This window comes from Rhinopithecus bieti, unplaced genomic scaffold (assembly GCF_001698545.2).
Source record: "Rhinopithecus bieti isolate Rb0 unplaced genomic scaffold, ASM169854v2 scaffold_12013, whole genome shotgun sequence".
Taxonomy (NCBI): Eukaryota; Metazoa; Chordata; class Mammalia; order Primates; family Cercopithecidae; genus Rhinopithecus; species Rhinopithecus bieti.
This window is the reverse complement of record NW_016807120.1, coordinates 820,056-839,058: the sequence shown is the minus strand read 5'-3', so window position 1 is coordinate 839,058 and position 19,003 is coordinate 820,056. Positions and strand designations below refer to the sequence as shown.

The 19,003-nt window shown below is 40.5% G+C and overlaps 1 protein-coding gene across 1 annotated transcript in view; it reads right to left on the bottom strand.

Annotated features, from left to right (window-relative positions):
- Positions 1-3,407: 3,407 nt before the first annotated feature.
- The window catches only part of ARHGEF26 (Rho guanine nucleotide exchange factor 26), a 141,094-nt gene continuing 125,498 nt past the window's right edge, over positions 3,408-19,003 (bottom strand). The window contains exons 13-15 of the mRNA XM_017880260.1: positions 7,950-8,017; positions 6,599-6,703; positions 3,408-5,853 (exon numbers count right to left, since the gene is read on the bottom strand). Of these exons, the coding sequence (XP_017735749.1) occupies positions 5,711-5,853; positions 6,599-6,703; positions 7,950-8,017 (316 nt within the window). The 3' untranslated portion in view covers positions 3,408-5,710. The remainder of the gene's footprint in view (positions 5,854-6,598; positions 6,704-7,949; positions 8,018-19,003) is intronic.

Here is a 19,003-nt window from a genome sequence, read left to right as displayed (position 1 = left end):
CAGGTGCATTTAAGGTTACTTCATGTCTTTTTATGGCTTGATAACATTGATTTTATTGGTCATTAATATACCATTGTATAGATGTAACACAGTTTATCCATTCATCTATTGAAGGATATCTTAGTTGCTTTCAAGTTTTGACAATGATGAGTAAAGCTACTATGAACAAGTTTTCCTGTGGGCATATTTTCCACTCATTTGGATAAATACCAATGAGTCTAATTGCTGGATCATATGGTAGGTGTGTACTTCTGTAAGAAACTACCCAACTGTCTTCCTAAGTTGTTTTTGCATTTCCCTCAGCAGTGAATAAGAGTTCTGCTGCTCCACATTCTCATCAGTATTTGGTATTTTCAGGGTCTTAGACTTCAGCTATTCTAACGAGTATAGTAGTATCTCTTTTAAATTTATAATTCCCTAATGTATGATCTCAGATATCTTTTCATATGTTTACTAATTGTGTATCTTTGGTGAGTTGCCTAGTTCCCCCACCCCTCAACCCCCGAGTTTGAACACTGGGTTGTTTTCTGTTGAGTTTTAAGTTTTCTGTATGTTTTTGATTGCCAATCCTTTATCATTTATGTTTTGAAAATATTTCTTGTCTGTGGCTTTTTTATTCTAACAATGCCTTTCACAGAACTGAGGTTTTACTGTAAAAGCTCAACTACTAATTTTTTTTCTTCATGGACCGTGCTCTTCATGTTGTAGATAAACAGTATCAAACCCAGGGTCACCTAGATTGTCTATGTCATCTTCAAGGAATTTTATACTTTTGCATTTTATATTTAGGCCTAACTTTCCAAATACATTGATAATTCTTATTTTTTATTGTTTTCTAACCTACTTATGTTGCAGTCAAAGAACTCACTCCACATAACTTCAGTTCTTTAAAATTTGTTGGAATTTGCCTTATGCCCCAGGGAATAGCCAAATGTTGTAAATATTTTATGTGCTTGAAAAGTATGTATATGCTGAAATTGTTTGCAGTGTCCTGTATATGCCCATTATGTTTAACTATTTCATTAAAATTTTCTATACTTTTCCTGATTTGTGTCTGTTCTTCCTATCAAATTCTGAGAGAGGTGTTGAAGTCTCATGCTATGATTTTTAAATTATTTTTTCTTATATTTCTGCCAACTTTAGTTTGAGGCCATATAATTTAAGGCCAGGTTATTGCTAGAATATATATTTAAATTACTCCGTCTTCCTGATTAGATGAAACATTCATCACTATGTAGGCACTCACTTTATCCCTAGTGATACCTTTTACCCTAAAGACCATTTTGTGTAACATTGATATAGCTCCATGTAGTGAATGTTGTGATCTTCTGCCCTGATCCCCCATCAGGACTGAAGGACTTTTTGCTTTAGGTGCTGGGAGTAGAACCAGATGACAGCCTTCACCCATCAGCCCTCTATGGGAATTGTCCTCAGCTGAAGGGAGCCACCTTATCCAAGACCTCTCTCTTTTCCTGGGGACAGTCTGCCTCCCATATCTGTTCAGAACAGGGTTATAAAGGTCCAGTCCCCTTGCCAATGCTGCTTTCTCTCTCCGCTCTCCTCTGGGATTCCGATGAAATCCCTACATTCTCCAGGTCTCTTCTCTCCATGCTTCCTTAGGGGTAGAATCTTCTAGCCTCTCTTCCCATTCCCCAATATCTCTTTTAACTCTTATCTAATCTGGCATTAAACCCAGTTCCATAATTTCTAGGTTTTTTCCTTCTGTTATGCAACTTTATGTAGTTCAGTTCTGGCTTTATCTCCGTAAACAGCAATGCTAAGTACTTTAATGTCTATATCTGATGATTCTATAGACATCATGTATCTGATGATATAGAGTCCCTGTGTTTTTTTCTGGATCACAATGCCATGTCTCAGTGTTTACTGAAACTTTGATAATTTGCTTTTAGAAATAACAGAATTCTTAGTTCTGACAATGCTGGTTTCTTTCAGAGACAGGATGTGTTTTCTTCTACCAGGACTTTAATATACTAGAAACCCAGAAAGCAAAGCTTTAGATCTTTCAGATTCATACTCCCACATCAGAATAAGCCCTTTAGGGACCAAATCCATGAGAAGTGTTATTAATGGTACTGAACACTGGCCTGGATTATTTTTTAGCACTGTAAGTCCACCAAGTAGCTCTGCCTCTCTGGTGCTTGCCAAAGCCTAGGAAAAATGCAGCAGTGATTTGGGATAGGAGATGGAGCAGAGGAGGATGCATCCTGCTACTTCCAGGGATGGTATTCCCTATCTCTTTCCTCTTCCATCACTAGCTCGAGTGAAAATCCAGGAAAGAAGCCTTTGATTGGTGTATTCTAAGATAGAGGTAGTTGATTGCTGTTTCCTATCACATAGCTAGCTGTATCTTAGCTGCAAGAGATGCTGGAAACTCTAAGCCTCAAGCTTCTTAAGGTTTTATAGGTGTTACAGGCAGAAATCTAGGATGTCCCCCAATCTCCCTCCCCGATACTACATCCGTAATTCTTTCATATTGCATGGCACAGGAATTTAGCAGATGTAATTAAGACCCCAAATCATTTGATTTTGAGTTAGTCATAAGGCACTTATGAGTCTAACCTAATTATGTAAGTTATTTAAAAGCAGAGGCGTTTTCTCCCACCGGTAGCCTAAGAGGGAGTCAAACAGATTCCAAGTGAGAAAAGGAGTTAACATGCCACTGCTGCCTTGAAGATAGAAGGAGCCTGTGGTGAGGATATGAAGGTCCTCTAGAAGCCGTGAGCAGCCCCTAGCTGTCAGCCAGCAAGCAAACAAGGACCTCAGCTCAGCAACAGCAAGGACATAAATCCTGCCAATAACAGAAATGAGCTTGAAAGAAGACACCAAGCTCTAGATGAGAAAGCAGCCAGCCAACACTTACAGCCTTGTGAAACTCTTAAGCAGAGAACCCACCCATGCTATTCTAGACCTCTGACTACAGAACTGTGAGATATTAAATGGGTATTGTTTTATGCCACTAAGTGTGTGGTAATTTGTTGTTATGCAGCAATAAAAAACTAACGTCAAAGAGGTCATTTTTTTACTTCTACCAAGGCTCACAAGGTGGCAGAATTTCACAAACACAAAGGTTCAGATACGAGGTGACCAAATGAATGGTAGGATATGCTCCAGGGGACCAGGGAACTGTGCACTATGTAAGATAAGCGATTTAGTCCTGCAGGTTTATGCCAACTACGAGAAGAAACAGCATGACCCATCTCTTAAAAATGTTCTGGTCTTCTAGGGCAGCTGATGCCAGCATGTACCCAAAGAGAAAACATTAGTTCCCTGAAATGTTAGCTACAGATACCTTTTAAATAGAGCTCTGACTTGGCCAAAAATCCAGGAAACTGTATACTTAACTGAAAACAACCTAGAGTAAAATAAATCACACCAGCACAAAAGGACAAGTATCTACAAAATCTTTATAAATTCACATTTTTCTGAAAGTATACAAGCAGTCTCAATTTACTGGGACAAAATGAACATTTTGTTCTTTAGTAATGAAGTCAATGTACAATTCAGAGCAGGTGTTCATAGAAACAACTAGGTTTGTAAAAACTGTGTTAAGACAATTCACAGCTGAAATCAAACACTGTGTTAAATACTTGCCATAAAACAACACTTTAATACACAGCATTGATCTTGCTAAATAAGACTATGATTCATAAGATGCACGTATTTCCAAAGCTGTTTAACATTCTTATAAATTAACCACGGGATTCATAGAATTGCTTTTTAGCATCAACTGGGTATTAGCAAAAATAATACAAAATGATCCCCATGCAAGCACAAATTTACCTTCCTTCCTAAATAAAACATGACAGATTACATTACAACTTGTTAGCCTCTCCTTTAAAATGTCTGTGACATTAAAGAGGAGACAGAATTTTTGTTTTGAAAACCCCAACACATCTTTCACTGTGGCCCATTGCTGTGACTTCACTAACACAGTTGCTCAGATCTCAAGGTACTCACGGTCTAAAATTTTACAATGAGAATGTATGCACAGGTCAAAAAGAGCAATTCAGGGGTTAGAAGTCCCCAGTGCCCCACACTGGCTCATTGCCGAGGTGGCAGGGTGCAGGCTGTGTGAGTCAGGCACACTTACCCCTCAACTGGGTTTCTGTAGCTTTACAATTTGGATAACTAGTTAGCAGACAGTAAGTAGTTGGGACATGTCACATACAGTTTTGAGTCCTCCAATAATGTATACTTTGCCAGGTTTTATCCCTTTGTTAAAGAAAATAGGGAATATAGCTGCCAGTAAAAATCATTTCCTCACTCTTAATCTCCCATTCTTCATCATCTCCATGAAACCAACTATTAAAATAACCTTTCTCTCTCTGCACTAGTGGAAAAAGTTCTACAGAAACTTAACAGTTAAGAGCGACTCTGGATACTGCAAGTTAAGGCTTTTAGTGCAAATAGAATGAATTCCCACTAAGGTCAAAAGGTTTCAATTGGGTACCATGCTGACTCCTTGGTATCTTTTAAGGCCTAATTTTCCCTTCCTTGAGATTACTGTAGTGTGTTCCAGCTAATTTCTATTTGGAAACGAGTTGGAACAGCTGAAAACCAGGTATTATTGAAGGCAAAGCAGCCTCACGTCAGTTTTTTATCAGCTCATTTGGGAATTTTTTTTTTTTTTTTTTTAAAGAAAATGGGTTGGGTATGGTGGCTCACGCCTGTAATCCCAGCACTTTGGGAGGCTGAGGCGGGTGGATCACTTGAGGGCAGGAGTTAGAGACCAGCCTGGCCCACATGGTGAAACCTGTCTCTACTAAACATAAAAAAATTAGCTGGGCGTGGTGGCATACTCTTACATTCCTAGCTACTTGGGAGGCTGAGGCAGGAGAATCACTTGAACCCAGGAAGCAGAGGTTGCAGTGGGCCAAGATCACACCACTACACTCTAGCCTGGGCGACAGAGGTGGGGGAAAAAAAGTAGGACCCCTGTCCTATATTCAGGATTTTCTCACATATGTGAAACCATCTAAATTCTACATTGTTAAAGGTAGCTTAGGTTAATTAGTCTATACTTATTTAAGACCAATATGGGGTGAGATGGATTTTTTTACAAAATCCTAAAGTAAGGCTTTCTACTTTCCTTCTAATGAGGAAAAGGTGACAAAATTCAAGTGTCAATGTCCCTTTCCTGGGAAGAGGTTTAGAAAACAGAACAGCTCATCTTCTGAACTCTACCAGTTCCTTTTGAAGTTAACAAAGCATTAGAATCAGAAAAAAAAAAAAAAAAAAGCAGGGAAATATTTACAAAACTGGACATTCTTTACAGATATAAAATCTTGCTAATAGTGGGAGAACCATACAAGGATGTTTAAAGAGAGACAGTAACCTTAGCAAAGCAAGGACGGAGAAAACCAGGATATAATATGTGCTTTTTATTGCCAGAACATGGTGAAACTAGGAGGAGCAGAGATGACCTGATCCCTGAAGTGAACTGCTCAGCTATTCTGTGTACCTCAGGAGGTCTGCAGGTGTGTGGTTAGGTAACAACTGAGCTGTGCAAACTCACTGTATCCAAGTTCTTCTCATGAGAGAGCAGAACAACCTGGCAAGCTTAAAGGCAAGTGTTTTCATTCTTTTAATTAAATAGGCTGTGATAAAATTAACAATAAAACTAGCCCAGAACCAACCAGCCTGGTAAGTGTCGTGCAAATCTTGCAGTAACAAAAGACCACCTGAGAGACTACACGTTGGTCTCCAGTCCTAGCAAGCGTCCCATTCTCTCCACATTCTTATCAATTGTAGCTTGACACGTTATCTCCTTGGCACATTCCATAGGAAACCATCCTCTTTCTCCATCTCGCAGTCGTTCCCCCTCATACCAGCCTGTCAAAAAGAACAGAGTCCACATCAAACAACAAGTATTTGGAGTGTGCCAGGCTCCAAGGAGGATATGAAAAAGCTGAGAGGCAGCATCCTCCCCAGGCTAGATGCTATGGTGAGAAGAGAAAGTGGGACAGGGACAGGTTTCAAGGCGGAATGAATGACATGGCAGGGAAAGGACATGAGCAGAGGCCCTTAAGTGAGAAGGCTGAGAGTATTTGAACCTGGGCTGAGCTGGGAAAGGAGAGGCTTTGGGTAAGGATAGCAGGAAGAACAATACTTTTGAAAGGATGAATATTTGGATATGAGAACTAGGTCACTGGGGGACTGGGGAAAAAAGAAAACTTCATGGTTTCCTTTTGAATAACAAACCATATGACTGCATCTACATTCAAAACCAAATTAGATCAATCGTGGAGTGTAGATAGCTGAGGCAGGTGCACATGAGAAAGCTGAAGGGAAAGCACATAAAGGGAAGAGGCAAATGTTTCAAAGTCCCCAAAACACTTCTCAAAGTCATCTTTATGCCTCTGATTTAGGAAATAAAGTCTTGGGGAAGAGGAAACGAGTAAGAACAGAGAAGCAGCAAAATTAGCCTTAGAGATGAGAAGACAGTACATGTATGTGATCTCAAACATTAACATGTCAAGATTTGGAATATGGGCAATGATGACAAAATGACACTCCTCGGGTCTATAGCACTCTGCATCCTGGACCACGACTGCCCCATAAGAACGCTCCCACTCACCATCGCTGACACGTTGATAGATGAGGACGACGTCAGCCACCTGCAGGGAGAGTTCATCTGGCTGCTTGGCAGTAAATGACCTAACGATTTCCACCTGCGTCAGTGCTGCGGCAGAAAGAGGACATACTCAGTTTCCAGTAGCAGAGAAAAAACATGTGCAATCCAATAGTGTACACTTACTCATTTTTCTCTGCAATTCCAGCATTGAGAGAAACAAGTTGGGCTTCTAACAAAAAGCAGAACATCTTTTCTAGCAGCTCCCTTGCTTGACTATATGCTTTAGAATTTTAGAAGCTCAGATTTGCGAGGCATTTTATGATGCATGAATCCCCTCAATAACAGGTTGATCAGGAGTCATCAGTCATGTCACACAATGGAGCAGAAAACAGCCATTCTGCATTAGGGAAACTGAGCCATGAAAGAGCTGCTGATGTGCCAAGGCCATGCAAAATCTGCAATAGACACAGTTCTCCTGGCTGTCATCACAGTGTCTCCCCATCCCAACAGCAGCACATGAAAGCTTCCAAAAAAACGTTTAAAAATAAAATGAGCTCCAACCAAAAGCTGAGAAGACATGTTAGAGCTCCTCAGAAATGCTGACATGTGACTTCTTAATTTGCTTTTTCATACAAAGCTTGATTTTAGGGAACTTTCAAACCAGTCATTTTGGCTTTTAATCTAAGCTTAAAGCTATAATTTTTGAGTGTTCCAGGATAGTGACGTTTTGTCCTAACTCTGTGGATTTGACCTTGCAACTGTAACAATCTAAGGAATCACAGCATCAGTTAGGAAGCTAATAGGCACACACCATCACCCTTTACTGCACCAGTTTCTAATTCTCTAGAATACTGAAATACATTTTCTTAGAAGGTCGAAAAGAACTGTGAAGTAATTTTCTTTTAGATTAAAAATACTTTCCAGCTTAAATCTAGACTGTCAGTACAGAGAAGGGTTAAACATTATCAACTATTGCCCATTGATAACAGCTAAAAATTTAAGAGCTTTACAGTTCAAGTAGGGCTTTTAACATAGATTATTTAACTTAATCTTCACAATAACCCCGTGTTGTATACAATGGTGTAACTGACTTGCAGATGGGGTTAAATAGGCTCTGTAACGGTAAGCAATGATTTGCCATGTTAACGCAACAAAGAAATGCACCTCGGATTTGAATTCAGACCCCTTGACTTCCAAAGCAAGGACCACACACTTCCGGTGTAAAGCAGAAGGAAGGAAGCCTTGGAGGAAACTTAGGCCTGAGTATTGAGTGTAACTCATTAGCAACCTAGCGTCCAGCAGGGGGCAGAGCCTGTCCATGTTCCCAAGTGGGCTTCCCCTTGAGAGAACTTACAGGTTCGGTCTGCAGGCGGCTTCCCGCTGCTGTGTCCCAGGGCAGTTATCCAGCGGGCTCGCTCGCTCCTAAAACAGAGAACAGATCCAACTGAGAGATTCAAGGTGTAAAAACACAGAATAGAGTGTGTTCTAGGCAGTCAATGCAAAGCCATTCCCAGAAAACGAGAGATTCTCCAGAGAGGTACGGTAAAACAGGGTGAGAGTTGTTTAAAAGAGATAATCTGGAAAGCCTAAAATAAGTCGGAGACTAGTAATCATTGTCAAAAGAGTCTGAATGAACTTGGCTTATTATTGATTAAAAGGAACTTCTCCTGTGACAGTTTAAAAGCTAATAAGGAGCTGATTACACTAACACATTATAACCCCAAAAGGTATTTATCATACCTATAATTTGATGTTTAATATTTCAAAAGCAGTAATTTCATTTTTTAAAAATCCTACTAATTTCTCTGCTTCCTTCTCACTTCCCTTCCCACACACTCAAACCTTTCAGAAAAGATGAGAAACTTGACATACTTAGTTGCTCATCCCTCATACAACTTTTGCCAAATATGAGCCTGACTGAAAGAGAAATTCTTTGGCTATTTTTACACTGTTCCCAAATGCTTATGATGGTTTAATGAGTACAGGAAAAATGATCAACACTTTTAATATAATATTAAGCTATAATTACATAAAAATCATTATTCAACTAAGGGATCAAAAGTTTCAGATAAGCAAGCACTTTTCTACATATTGAAGTCACGCTAGTTTATTTTGAGCAAGTATTAAAATTACAATTAATTAAATACTGCCCCCGCCACACACATACTTTTAACTCTGTTATGTATTTATTAAACACAGGTACAGGTCAGACACTGCACTCGACATCCACTATTCCACGTAATCCTCCCAAAAGCCCATCTGAAGGATGCTAAGATCAGACAGAAGTTCAGAGACAAGCAATTCAAACCAAAGTCAGTTTCTACTGTGCCACTCTACATTCTTAAGAAAAAATGCTTCATGACCAACACCTGGGGGAAAAAAGTCTTTTCTCTCATAGTAGCCTGAATCTACAGACGCTTGTCGCTGTCACCCTACCTTCATCCCCATGTGCATCCTTCCAACCCAAGCAGAGAGAATGACTTACCGCACTGGAACACAGCACCCTTGCCCCAGCCTTTCCTATTCCTTCCCTCTGTTTTTACCTAGATAAGCCCATTCATTATTGCCATTAAAATTTCTTAACATACGTAACATAAACTGAGTTAATCATAAGTGAGTACAGCTCTGTGTTTACTTACCAAGATATAGATGCGCCAGGCATTTCCACTCTGACTCTTTCCAATCAATAACCTCTGTCCAAAGGTAACTGCTCTTCTGTTTTCCATTACCATGGAATTTCTATTACCATGCTTCTTTTGTACTTTTTGCAAATGAAATCCTTTAGTATACATGCTTTTGTATTTGGCTCCTTTGGCTCAACATATATCCACTCAGTGTTGAAAACACAAGGCTCACTTCCTCCAGCAGGGGCTCCTCTGATACATAAATCAATCCTTCCATCCCCATCCCAGTCTGATAATCCTGTTTCCAGGACACCCCTCTGCACAATTCTATTATACTGCTGGTCAAGAGTAAGCCTCATAAAAGCAGGCAGCTTATCCATTTGGTTCACTGCATTATCTCTACAACACTGCCCGTCACATACCAGGGGCTCAGTATACGTCTGCTAATGAATGAATTATATAACTCATCACATATTGAGCCCAATCATTTATTGACTCATCTGCTTCTCTTACCAGGCTATAAACTCCAAAATGGCAGGAACTGGGCCTTGTTCTAAATAATATTCTGAAGCACGTATGTGTCAGGTATGGTACTAAACAATTGCAAGTATCATCTAATCTAATTTTTTATAACAATCTTGAAAAGAAAACAGTACCAAAATTATTTCTATTTTTTCAGAGGACAAAGCAAGTCTGGTATGTTAAACACCTAACCCAGGCAGTCTGAAATCAAAGAGGTGGTGTTACCTAGCAAGTGTTTACAAAATAATGATGGAAGGCAGGAAGGGCAGAAACTGTGGGATCTTGAAAGACAGGCATTTTCAAAGATTAAGATGAGGCTGGGCCTTGGTCAAGATAGTGTGTCAAGTAGTAATATGCACAATTTATATAGAAGCCAAGGCTCCTGTCTTGCTTTTAAAACCTCTCTCTCTAATACAAGACAAAGGGCTGTATCATAGTTCTGTAAGAAATAAGCAAAGCACAACTTCATGTAAAATAATTCCCAGGCAAACACTTATATCTTTGCTATCATGTCTTTATTGGGAATAAGATCATTTTTTACTCAGACTCAAGTGGAATTTCCAAAGTACAAAGCCAATCGAAAACAAAATACCTTATGAAAGGAAGAGTTGCTCACCAAGAGAAATCGAAAATGATCCATTTGTGTCTCTCTATGCCATACCCAAACAAGTTATACACAGCCTATACGGCTGTCTTCTGGAGCAATTTAGAGCAACTTAGAGCAGTGAGGCAGATCTTCCTGTACACAGACACCGTCTCTGGCACTGAGTGGCCAGTATCAGCAGTGGCTTTGCCCTGCTGCCAGTTTCCAGAAGTCCAGATGAAATCTTTCACTTCTGTGGCATGCTGCCTAGATGCTAATAGCATCTCTGAGACATGGCTGCCCCTCACAGGGACTCCAGAGGATACAACAAGACACTCATTGTTGCTATCACTGAAAGGAGCGGCTTCTTGAAACTGCTTCCATTGAGTCAGTCCCACCCCCCATCTTAGATGCTGTCAAATCCACAGGACTTCCCCTGGGGCTTCCAAGAGCCTGCCAAGAGACCAGGCACTGCGGCTCACGCTTGTAATCCCAGCACTTTGGGAGGCCGAGGTGGGCGGATCACCTGAGGTCGGGAGTTCAAGACCAGCCTGACCAACATGGAGAAACCCCATCTCTGCTAAAAATACAAAATTAGCTGGGCGTGGTGGTGCATGCCTGTAATCCCAGCTACTCAGGAGGCTGAGGCAACAGAATTGCTTGAACCTGGGAGGCGGAAGTTGTGGTGAGCCAAGAGTGCGCCATCGTACTCCAGCCTGGGTGACAAGAGCGAAACTCCGTCTCAGAAAAAAAAAAAAAAAAAAAAAGATGCTCCCCCAGCTATGAAGCAGAGAGCACTACAATTCTAAAGCAGGAACTAAGTTGTTGTAAGATGGATTCTAGGGACAGGAAAAATCAGGGCATAGACTTACCTACTATTAAATTTAGCTCTCAAGTCTAGGGCTCACTCACAGACATCTATTTTCTCCAGGGACACATTGATACAAAACAATCGAGATGAATTCACAATCTACCACACAGCCAGTTCATAGACTTTTCCCTTTGCCCAAAGTGACAGAGTAAGCAATGCTGCACTGAAGCCCATCTGCAGCACATCAACTTTCAAGACTCACCTGACCACTCCTTCCTCCACCCATATTCACTTTGCACAGGCCCTGAGCTGGGTAGGGGGTGCAGAGTGAATACACTGGACTCCCTTGCTTTTCACCGCCCTCAATACAAAGGAACACACAGAGCAGAAAACCCTCAACAAAACCCAGTACAGCGTGCAGTGCGCTGAAATGGAACACTCTACCAAAACGTCTGACCTAGGCAGAGAGAGAAGACTAAATTGAGAAGAGACTCTTTTAACTTAAATATCTATAAATGCAGTCCTTTCATAACCCTCAATCTCCATGCATGGCATGAAATGATGTTTCTACAGCTTTCTATCAGCTGTGGTAGCACCTTGTTCTCTCTCTCATATAATTAATTATGCACAGCAGGTTTAAAGTTAATTGCATGAAGGTCAAAGATACAGCAAAGTCTCACTTCTTATGGAATACCAGGCATCAGCTACAAAAGACAGATACATACTGAGAAAGTAGGAAGTAGGCTTTGAAATCACAGAGGCAGGGCTGCAGGTGAGGCTGCACAGAACAGAACATAGGCTGAGGACTCCATCACTTAACAGGGTTTTCCTGATTTCTCAATAGAAAAAAAGAATCCTCAGTTGCTCTTTAACCTTCCTTTTATCCCTCCCAAAATGGCATTTGACCAGTTACCTTTTGTGTTTCTTCTCACAGCCTACACATTTACCTGTGGTTCCTTTTGAATTTTCTATATCCATGGCCTTTGAAAAAAGTCCTTCGAACCTTTGTAAAGAATAGGATTGTGAAGATAGTTGTTTTTGTTCATTCCCTTGCACATTCAATTCAACTAGATTAGTTCAGAAAACGGATCCATGAAAGAAAGCCCATAGCATGAAAAAAAGTCATTAAAAATGCTGAGACTAGGCCTTAAAAAAATAGATTATCAGCTCAATTGGCCAAATTTTAAAAAATCTAACTGAAGCAAAATAATATCCCTAGCCCACTAAGAGTTCTAAAATTCTGATTTTTGTCATATGCTATATATAGTTAAATCAATTATTTCTTGTTTATCATATTACATTAGTTCAGACCTAAAAAATCTGGTCCAGAATCCTTCAGTTAACCTGAAGCGGGTCAATAATGTTTCCTTGTTGATAAAAGACCTCCTGTCCTGTTGGGGTTGGTGATGAGGATTACACAAGATCAGATCCTTTGACAGGCACTAGATAAATGTAAGATTACGACTGGACTTAGAATTTAGATTTGACAAGGAAAAAAATGCTGTGCCCTGCAACAAATACAATGTTTCCATGTATACTGTCTTTATGTTGTGATTTTTCTAAGAGGATGAAGTATATAACTATGTCAGAGATACTATTTACAATTTTATTCCATTCCATGTACTTCCTGTTGTTAATTAAATCATTAACAGAAGCAGGAAAAGCTCAAAGACTCCCTGCAAACAATGCCCCTTTATCAGGAGGCCCAGGAATTGGTGTCTGGATGGTTGACAGCACCAACCACATTCATTATGCTTCTAGCTCTGTGAGGGAGAAATTTTGAGAAGGACATTTGATTATCGGCTAAGGTCATCATATCCTATTACTGTCATATAATCAGTGAAGAAAGTTTATGTTCATCCATGTCCTAGATGTTTCATGACGGTATACACTACACCCAAATGACATCTAAATTTTACTGCAAATGCAGGAAGCCAAGGATTCCACTTGCCACAGCCTGCTGTGTGTGCCAGCTGCAGCTGTCTGTGCTTCATTTTAATGAAGGCAGACAAAGGGGGCTCTCTGGCTCCCACATTCCTCTTGAAAGACCCAGAGGGGAAAAGGAATGACAGTGGTAAAACATTCTTCTTTTGTCCTTTTATAAAGGGTAGGCTTTTGTATTTTTCGCAGACTATTGTCTCATTAACAATACCATGACTTAGGGCCTGTCATGGACAAACAGATATAACACAGTATACATGACTTAGATGTACATCCCAAAAAACACTGACTGAATCCTTAATAGCAAACATTGAAAAACAAGTAAAATTTGGGAAAAACTTGCTCCAGCAGTAACAACAAGGGCAGTAAATAGAGACAGATAGGAAACAGTTTTTCTCCACACCCGGTTACTCTTCTACCTTGTCTTGGATAGAGAAAAGCTAGTTATAATATTTACGGATCAATCCCAAAATTATTTACTGGGAACCCACTCGCTATGTACAAAGCAAGGAAAGGACAAGATTAGAGCTGAGCTTAGGGACTGGTGATAAAACAGTACTGTATTGATGGGAGAGGAGAATGGCTAAGAGGTAATCGGGGTAGTTCAAAAGCAATATGGTTGACCCAGGAAGGAGGCAGTGGAATGGAAAGAAAGATGTGGAAAGATGAAATAGTTTGACACAGGAAGCACTGGCAGGTGATGGATCTGTTCTCACACAGAAGCATCAAAAACAGCACCAGATCTCCACACTGGATAACACAAAACAGTGTCAATGGCACCATTTACAGAAATGTGTGTGTCGGGGACAGCCACGGGCAGTGTTGATGGTTTTGGACAGGCTGCATTTCTGAAGAGACAGAGAAGAGGAATGGTCATAGGTGTGAGAGGCAAACTAAGAGCATAGATAAGAGGCTGAGAAAAACATAATCTCAAAAAAAGGGTTAGCGTGAAAGAGCTGGATGGTCAATAAAACTCAATACTAGAGGTAAAGAAAGAGGAAGATTGAACTGCTGGGTGTGAAACCAGGAAGCCTGTTAATCTGATGGAGAGGCCTCAACAGGGTGCCAGAGGAAGAAGCCATGCCAAGGTTGATTAAGAAACAACTCAACATATGGTGCTAGCAGCTCACGCCAAAAATCTTAGTATCATCGATTCCTCTCTTCCACTTACTGCCACCTCAACTCATCCAATCCATCGGTTGGTCCTGTTGTTTTTGTCTCCAAAATATAACATTTCTATCTCCTCTTATATATCATGGTCCAAGCCAACATTGGGACTCCCTTGACTACGCCAACAGGATTAGGGTTAGGGTTCTCATTGTTTGCCCCACTGAAACTTCTGTCCCCCACCCCAGGGCCCCTGCTGTTCCTGAAACTTCCTGCTATGACTTACATGGCTCTAAATCAGTACTTCTCGAAATACCTCTGGTAGAGAACCAGTCTCCTCTCCTTGAATCCATTGCAGACCAAACGTTTTTAGAAATACAATAAAAATCAATTGTTAAAATCATCACAAGTTTTGATGCCTCAGAAATGTCAAACTGCTTCCTACATATCAGGCTGGTAACTACTTGAGGACTGATGGCCCCCAGACAGCACTGGAGTAGCTCTGCTCTTATCCAAACTGGCCTTTGCTGCCCATTGACCGCCACCCTCTCCCTGGTTTATTCTGCTCCAGCCACATTCTCCAGGTTCAAGCCAAGTTTGAGAACACTAAATTCATTTCCTTAGAGGTTTTGCACTTGCTGTTCCCTTTGGGTGAAATATTCTGACTCTGCATTTTCCTAAGGGTTGACTCCCCCTTTTCACTCAAGGCTCAAATATCACCTCTTAAGAGAAATTTTTCTGCACCGCCTAAGTTAGAGTACATATCCCCACCATCCCCCAATTAGCACTCACTCCAGATCGTATCACCAGCTTTAGGGTCTTCACTGCACTTACCACTACCTGAAATGATCCTATATTTTTAACTGGATCAAGAAGAAATGCTTTCCCAACATCCCAGTTCATTGCAGGCCATTTGCCCACACAGACTACAAAAGCTTCCTTCCATCCAAAGTCACCCTTCCTAAAAGCAGGAAGCCCAAGGGGATCAGTTCTTCACTTGGATATAAGCCTAAGAGCAGAGATCTGATCTCTGTATGCTTCACTGCTACATCCCAGCACTGAGAATAGCACTTGACGGGAAGTAGGTGCCTGACAAAAATCCACTGAATTAATTAATCCGGAGAAACGAAGGCCATTCTCTTGAGAAGTTCTGTAAAGGGAAGGAAGGATGTAAGAGTAGGCTGGGAGTTTGCAGTCATACACTGGAGGGTGGGTGAGACAGAAAACATGAGGGGAAAGTGAACTAACAAGAGTGTCACACACAGCGAGCATTGGGCATTCTCAGGATGAGACTGCAGTGTGCGGTACTGAGAGGTTCCTCAGCAGAGGAAAGGCCTGACATGGGCCCTAAGAGGAGCTATCTGGCCACCTGAGGAGGCCTGAAGAGGGCACTCCAGGAAGTATGAAAAACACAGGCAAACGAACAAAAAACGAAGTTTAACATGGAAAAATAATTTTGGGGATGCAATATCTATTTTGCATTTTATTATAAAATATTCCAACCCATGTGATACCCTAAATTTAACATCTAGGTTTCCACAACCTTTTCCTTTTAAAGCCTATGCATTTTGCCGGGCACAGTGGCTCATGCCTGTAATCCCAGCACTTTTGGAAGCTGAGGCCGGCTGATCAATTGAGGTCAGGAGTTTGAGACCAGCCTAGCCAACATAGTGAACCCCGTCTCTACTAACAATAAAAAAATTAGCCAAGCGTGGTGATAAGCACCTATAATCTCAGCTCTTTGGGAGGCTGAGGCAGGAGAATCACTTGAACCTGTGAGGGGAAGGTTGCAGTGAGCTGAGATTGTGCCACTGCACTCCAGCCCCGGTGACAGAGTGAAACTCTATCTTAATAAAATAAAAAACAATAAAGTCTTTGGACTTAAAAAATTCTGTATTTTAGTAGTTTCTCACAGTTAATGGCAACTGACTTCCTGGAGTTTTCCTTCCAAATCTAGAACAAGCCAAACTTGTGGAACGTGGGGGTGGAACAGCCTACTGGTTGGCAGCTTCTCCATAAAAAAATTAAATTTTGTTACTAGAAAGAGTGCTAGACTGTCAGGAAGGCCAGATTCTAGTTCCAGCTTTGGCAATAACTCACTTCCTGTATGGCCTCTGTGAGTCTCACTTCACATGGGGGAAGAAAATGAGGGAGCTGGACCATGTATATAATTATAAATATGTGTATATATTTATAATTTATGTTATTGATAATACTTTATTTACTTTTATAATTATATATAATTAGGGTCATCATATATTTCATTGTGCAAACAAGGACCTTTTGAGAGTCAAAAAGAGAATCATTCATAATTTCATCAGGACAATGGACCTAAACTTGAACCACTGATTCTGGGAAAACCAAGATGTCTGATCACCTTACCTATATGCTTTCTTCAGCTCAAAATTCTATCCTCCTCTAGAAACACCCATGGGTCCCTTCATCATGCTCTATAGCTGGCTCAGTGCCTGGCACATCCCAGATGCTCACTATTTGCCTTATCTCCTTTCGGTGAGCATTTCTGCATTCTTTATGTAATCAAAGCCATTGATTTTTCTTCCACAATTTCATTGTCTTCTGAAGTCAAATTGTCCTTGTGCCAAACAGCTGTACCCCTCCTACTGCTGATTTTACATGTGGTATATCCTCTGGTGGCCTTTAGTGACAACAGGTTTACAAAGAAGATAAATATTTAGGTGTAAAATTCATTATTTTTCAGGTCAAAGAGTAAGTAGTGGTCTGAAGTTCTTCAATGACTTAAGGCTAGAGTGGTAGTGAAAACCATGTTTCTTCAGCTAGATTGCCCATGAGCCATATTAACCAAAAAGACATAAAAGAAAGAAAACCTAAACAACATATACTTACCGATGCATTTCACAAATTTTGGAACACGTTCTATGCACATCAAAGCTCTTATTGCTCAAAACTAGGTATCCAGAGCTAACCTGCATATTTGCAAACATGGCATGTAACAATTTGCCAGGTTTTTTAATAGTTTTTTTTTTTTTTTTTTTAAGGAAAGTGTGTCTTTAGTTGTTAAATATATTTCTCAACACCAATACTATTTTATGTCTTAAAAGCATGTCCATTTATTTACTTCTCAGCTGTAACTGAGGGTGTGGGCAGGGAGAGCAAAGAATGAGAGAGTCACTCCTTCTGTACCCAAGGAGACCTCTGTCCCATGGCCCTTCTGGAATGTCCTCTTGCTATTAATTAAAGAACTACAAATATGAGTCAGACCCATGGGTTTCCAAGTGACATGACTAAATATTCTGAGAACATGTCTGATTGAGGAAACGAACAACCATTTAGTCTTTGGCAAGATTTAAAGGCAAAAGGATGGAACAAATGCTACAGAATGTCCCAGGAAAGGATCTAGCCTTGGCGTGAAAATAAGCTGGACATGTCAGTTCACCTCCTACTCTCTTGGAATCATCTCAGAAACAAGTGGTGGAGATTACATAAATTATGAATGAGACAGTCAGGAAAATCTCTGTTGAGATGTTGGCAAAGTCTGAATAAAGAACAAACAATCCTTGTAAACTGAAAGAAAAGGAAAATACAAGGCAAAACCAGCAGCACTTTCACCATTACTAACTATATGGGGAAAGGGAAGTCACTAGTTTCTGAGAATTCTCTAGAACACTGGAAAAGTACTAATTTCCAAAGTGTTTAAGTCGTTCTCATCCTTAAAGTCATATAAAATCGAAAGCACAGGCATACTAAAAATTCTGTTTTGAGGAAAAGTTTCCCCACACAAAGGAAGTCTAGGTTTGTCCTCACTGGCGAAGGGGTTTAAACCACTTTTGGAATTCAAGTAATGCCTCCCCTTGGCCCTGGTCTTGGGTATGTTACTTGCTGGTTACCTCACAGACCAGCAAGCACACGCCCACCCAAGCTCACCTCCCCAGAGCCTCAAGCTTGGAATGCCATCAGCGCTTTTCAGCACCTTTAGGGGAAGATCTCTGAGGCCTCAGAGAAAGGCATTTGTTTATTTTGTAAACAAACACATGAAGATGAAGTTCCTTTTTCTTTTTTTTTTTTTTTAATGGTTGCTAACTAGGGTGATTGTTGCTAAAGGTTTGCGTGGCTGTGGCCATTTCTTAAATTAAGACCACAATGAAATTTGCTGCATCAACTGACCCTTTCACTCATGAAAGATTTCTGTATAGCATGCAATGCTGTTTGATAGTATTTTATCCTCTGTAGAACTTCTTGCAAAATTGGAGTCAATCTTCTCAAACTTTGCTACTGCTTTATCAATTCAGTTTACACAATATTCTAAATCCTCTTGTCATTTCAACAATGCTCGCAGCAACTTCACTTTCTTTGCTCATCCTGAAGAAGCAACTCCTCATTTGTTCAAGTTGTATTATGAGATTGCAGCAATTCAGTTGCATCTTCAGTCTCCATTTCTAAATCTAGTTCTCTCGCTATTTCCATTGCATCTGCAGTTGCTTCCTGTGCTGAAGTCTTGAACCCCTCATAAGTCATCCATGAGAGTTGGAATCAACTTTTCCCAACTCCTGTTCATGTTGACATGCTGATCTCCTCCCATGAATTATGAATGTTTTTAACGACATTTATGATGGTGAATCTTTTCCAGAAGACTTTTAATTTACTTTGCCCAGATCCATCAGAGGAATCACTATCTATGGTTAGCTGTAGCCTTATGAAATACATTTCTTGCCGAGCGCGGTGGCTCAAGCCTGTAATCCCAGCACTTTGGGAGGCCGAGACGGGCGGATCACGAGGTCAGGAGACCGAGACCATCCTGGCTAACATGGTGAAACCCCGTCTCTACTAAAAAATACAAAAAA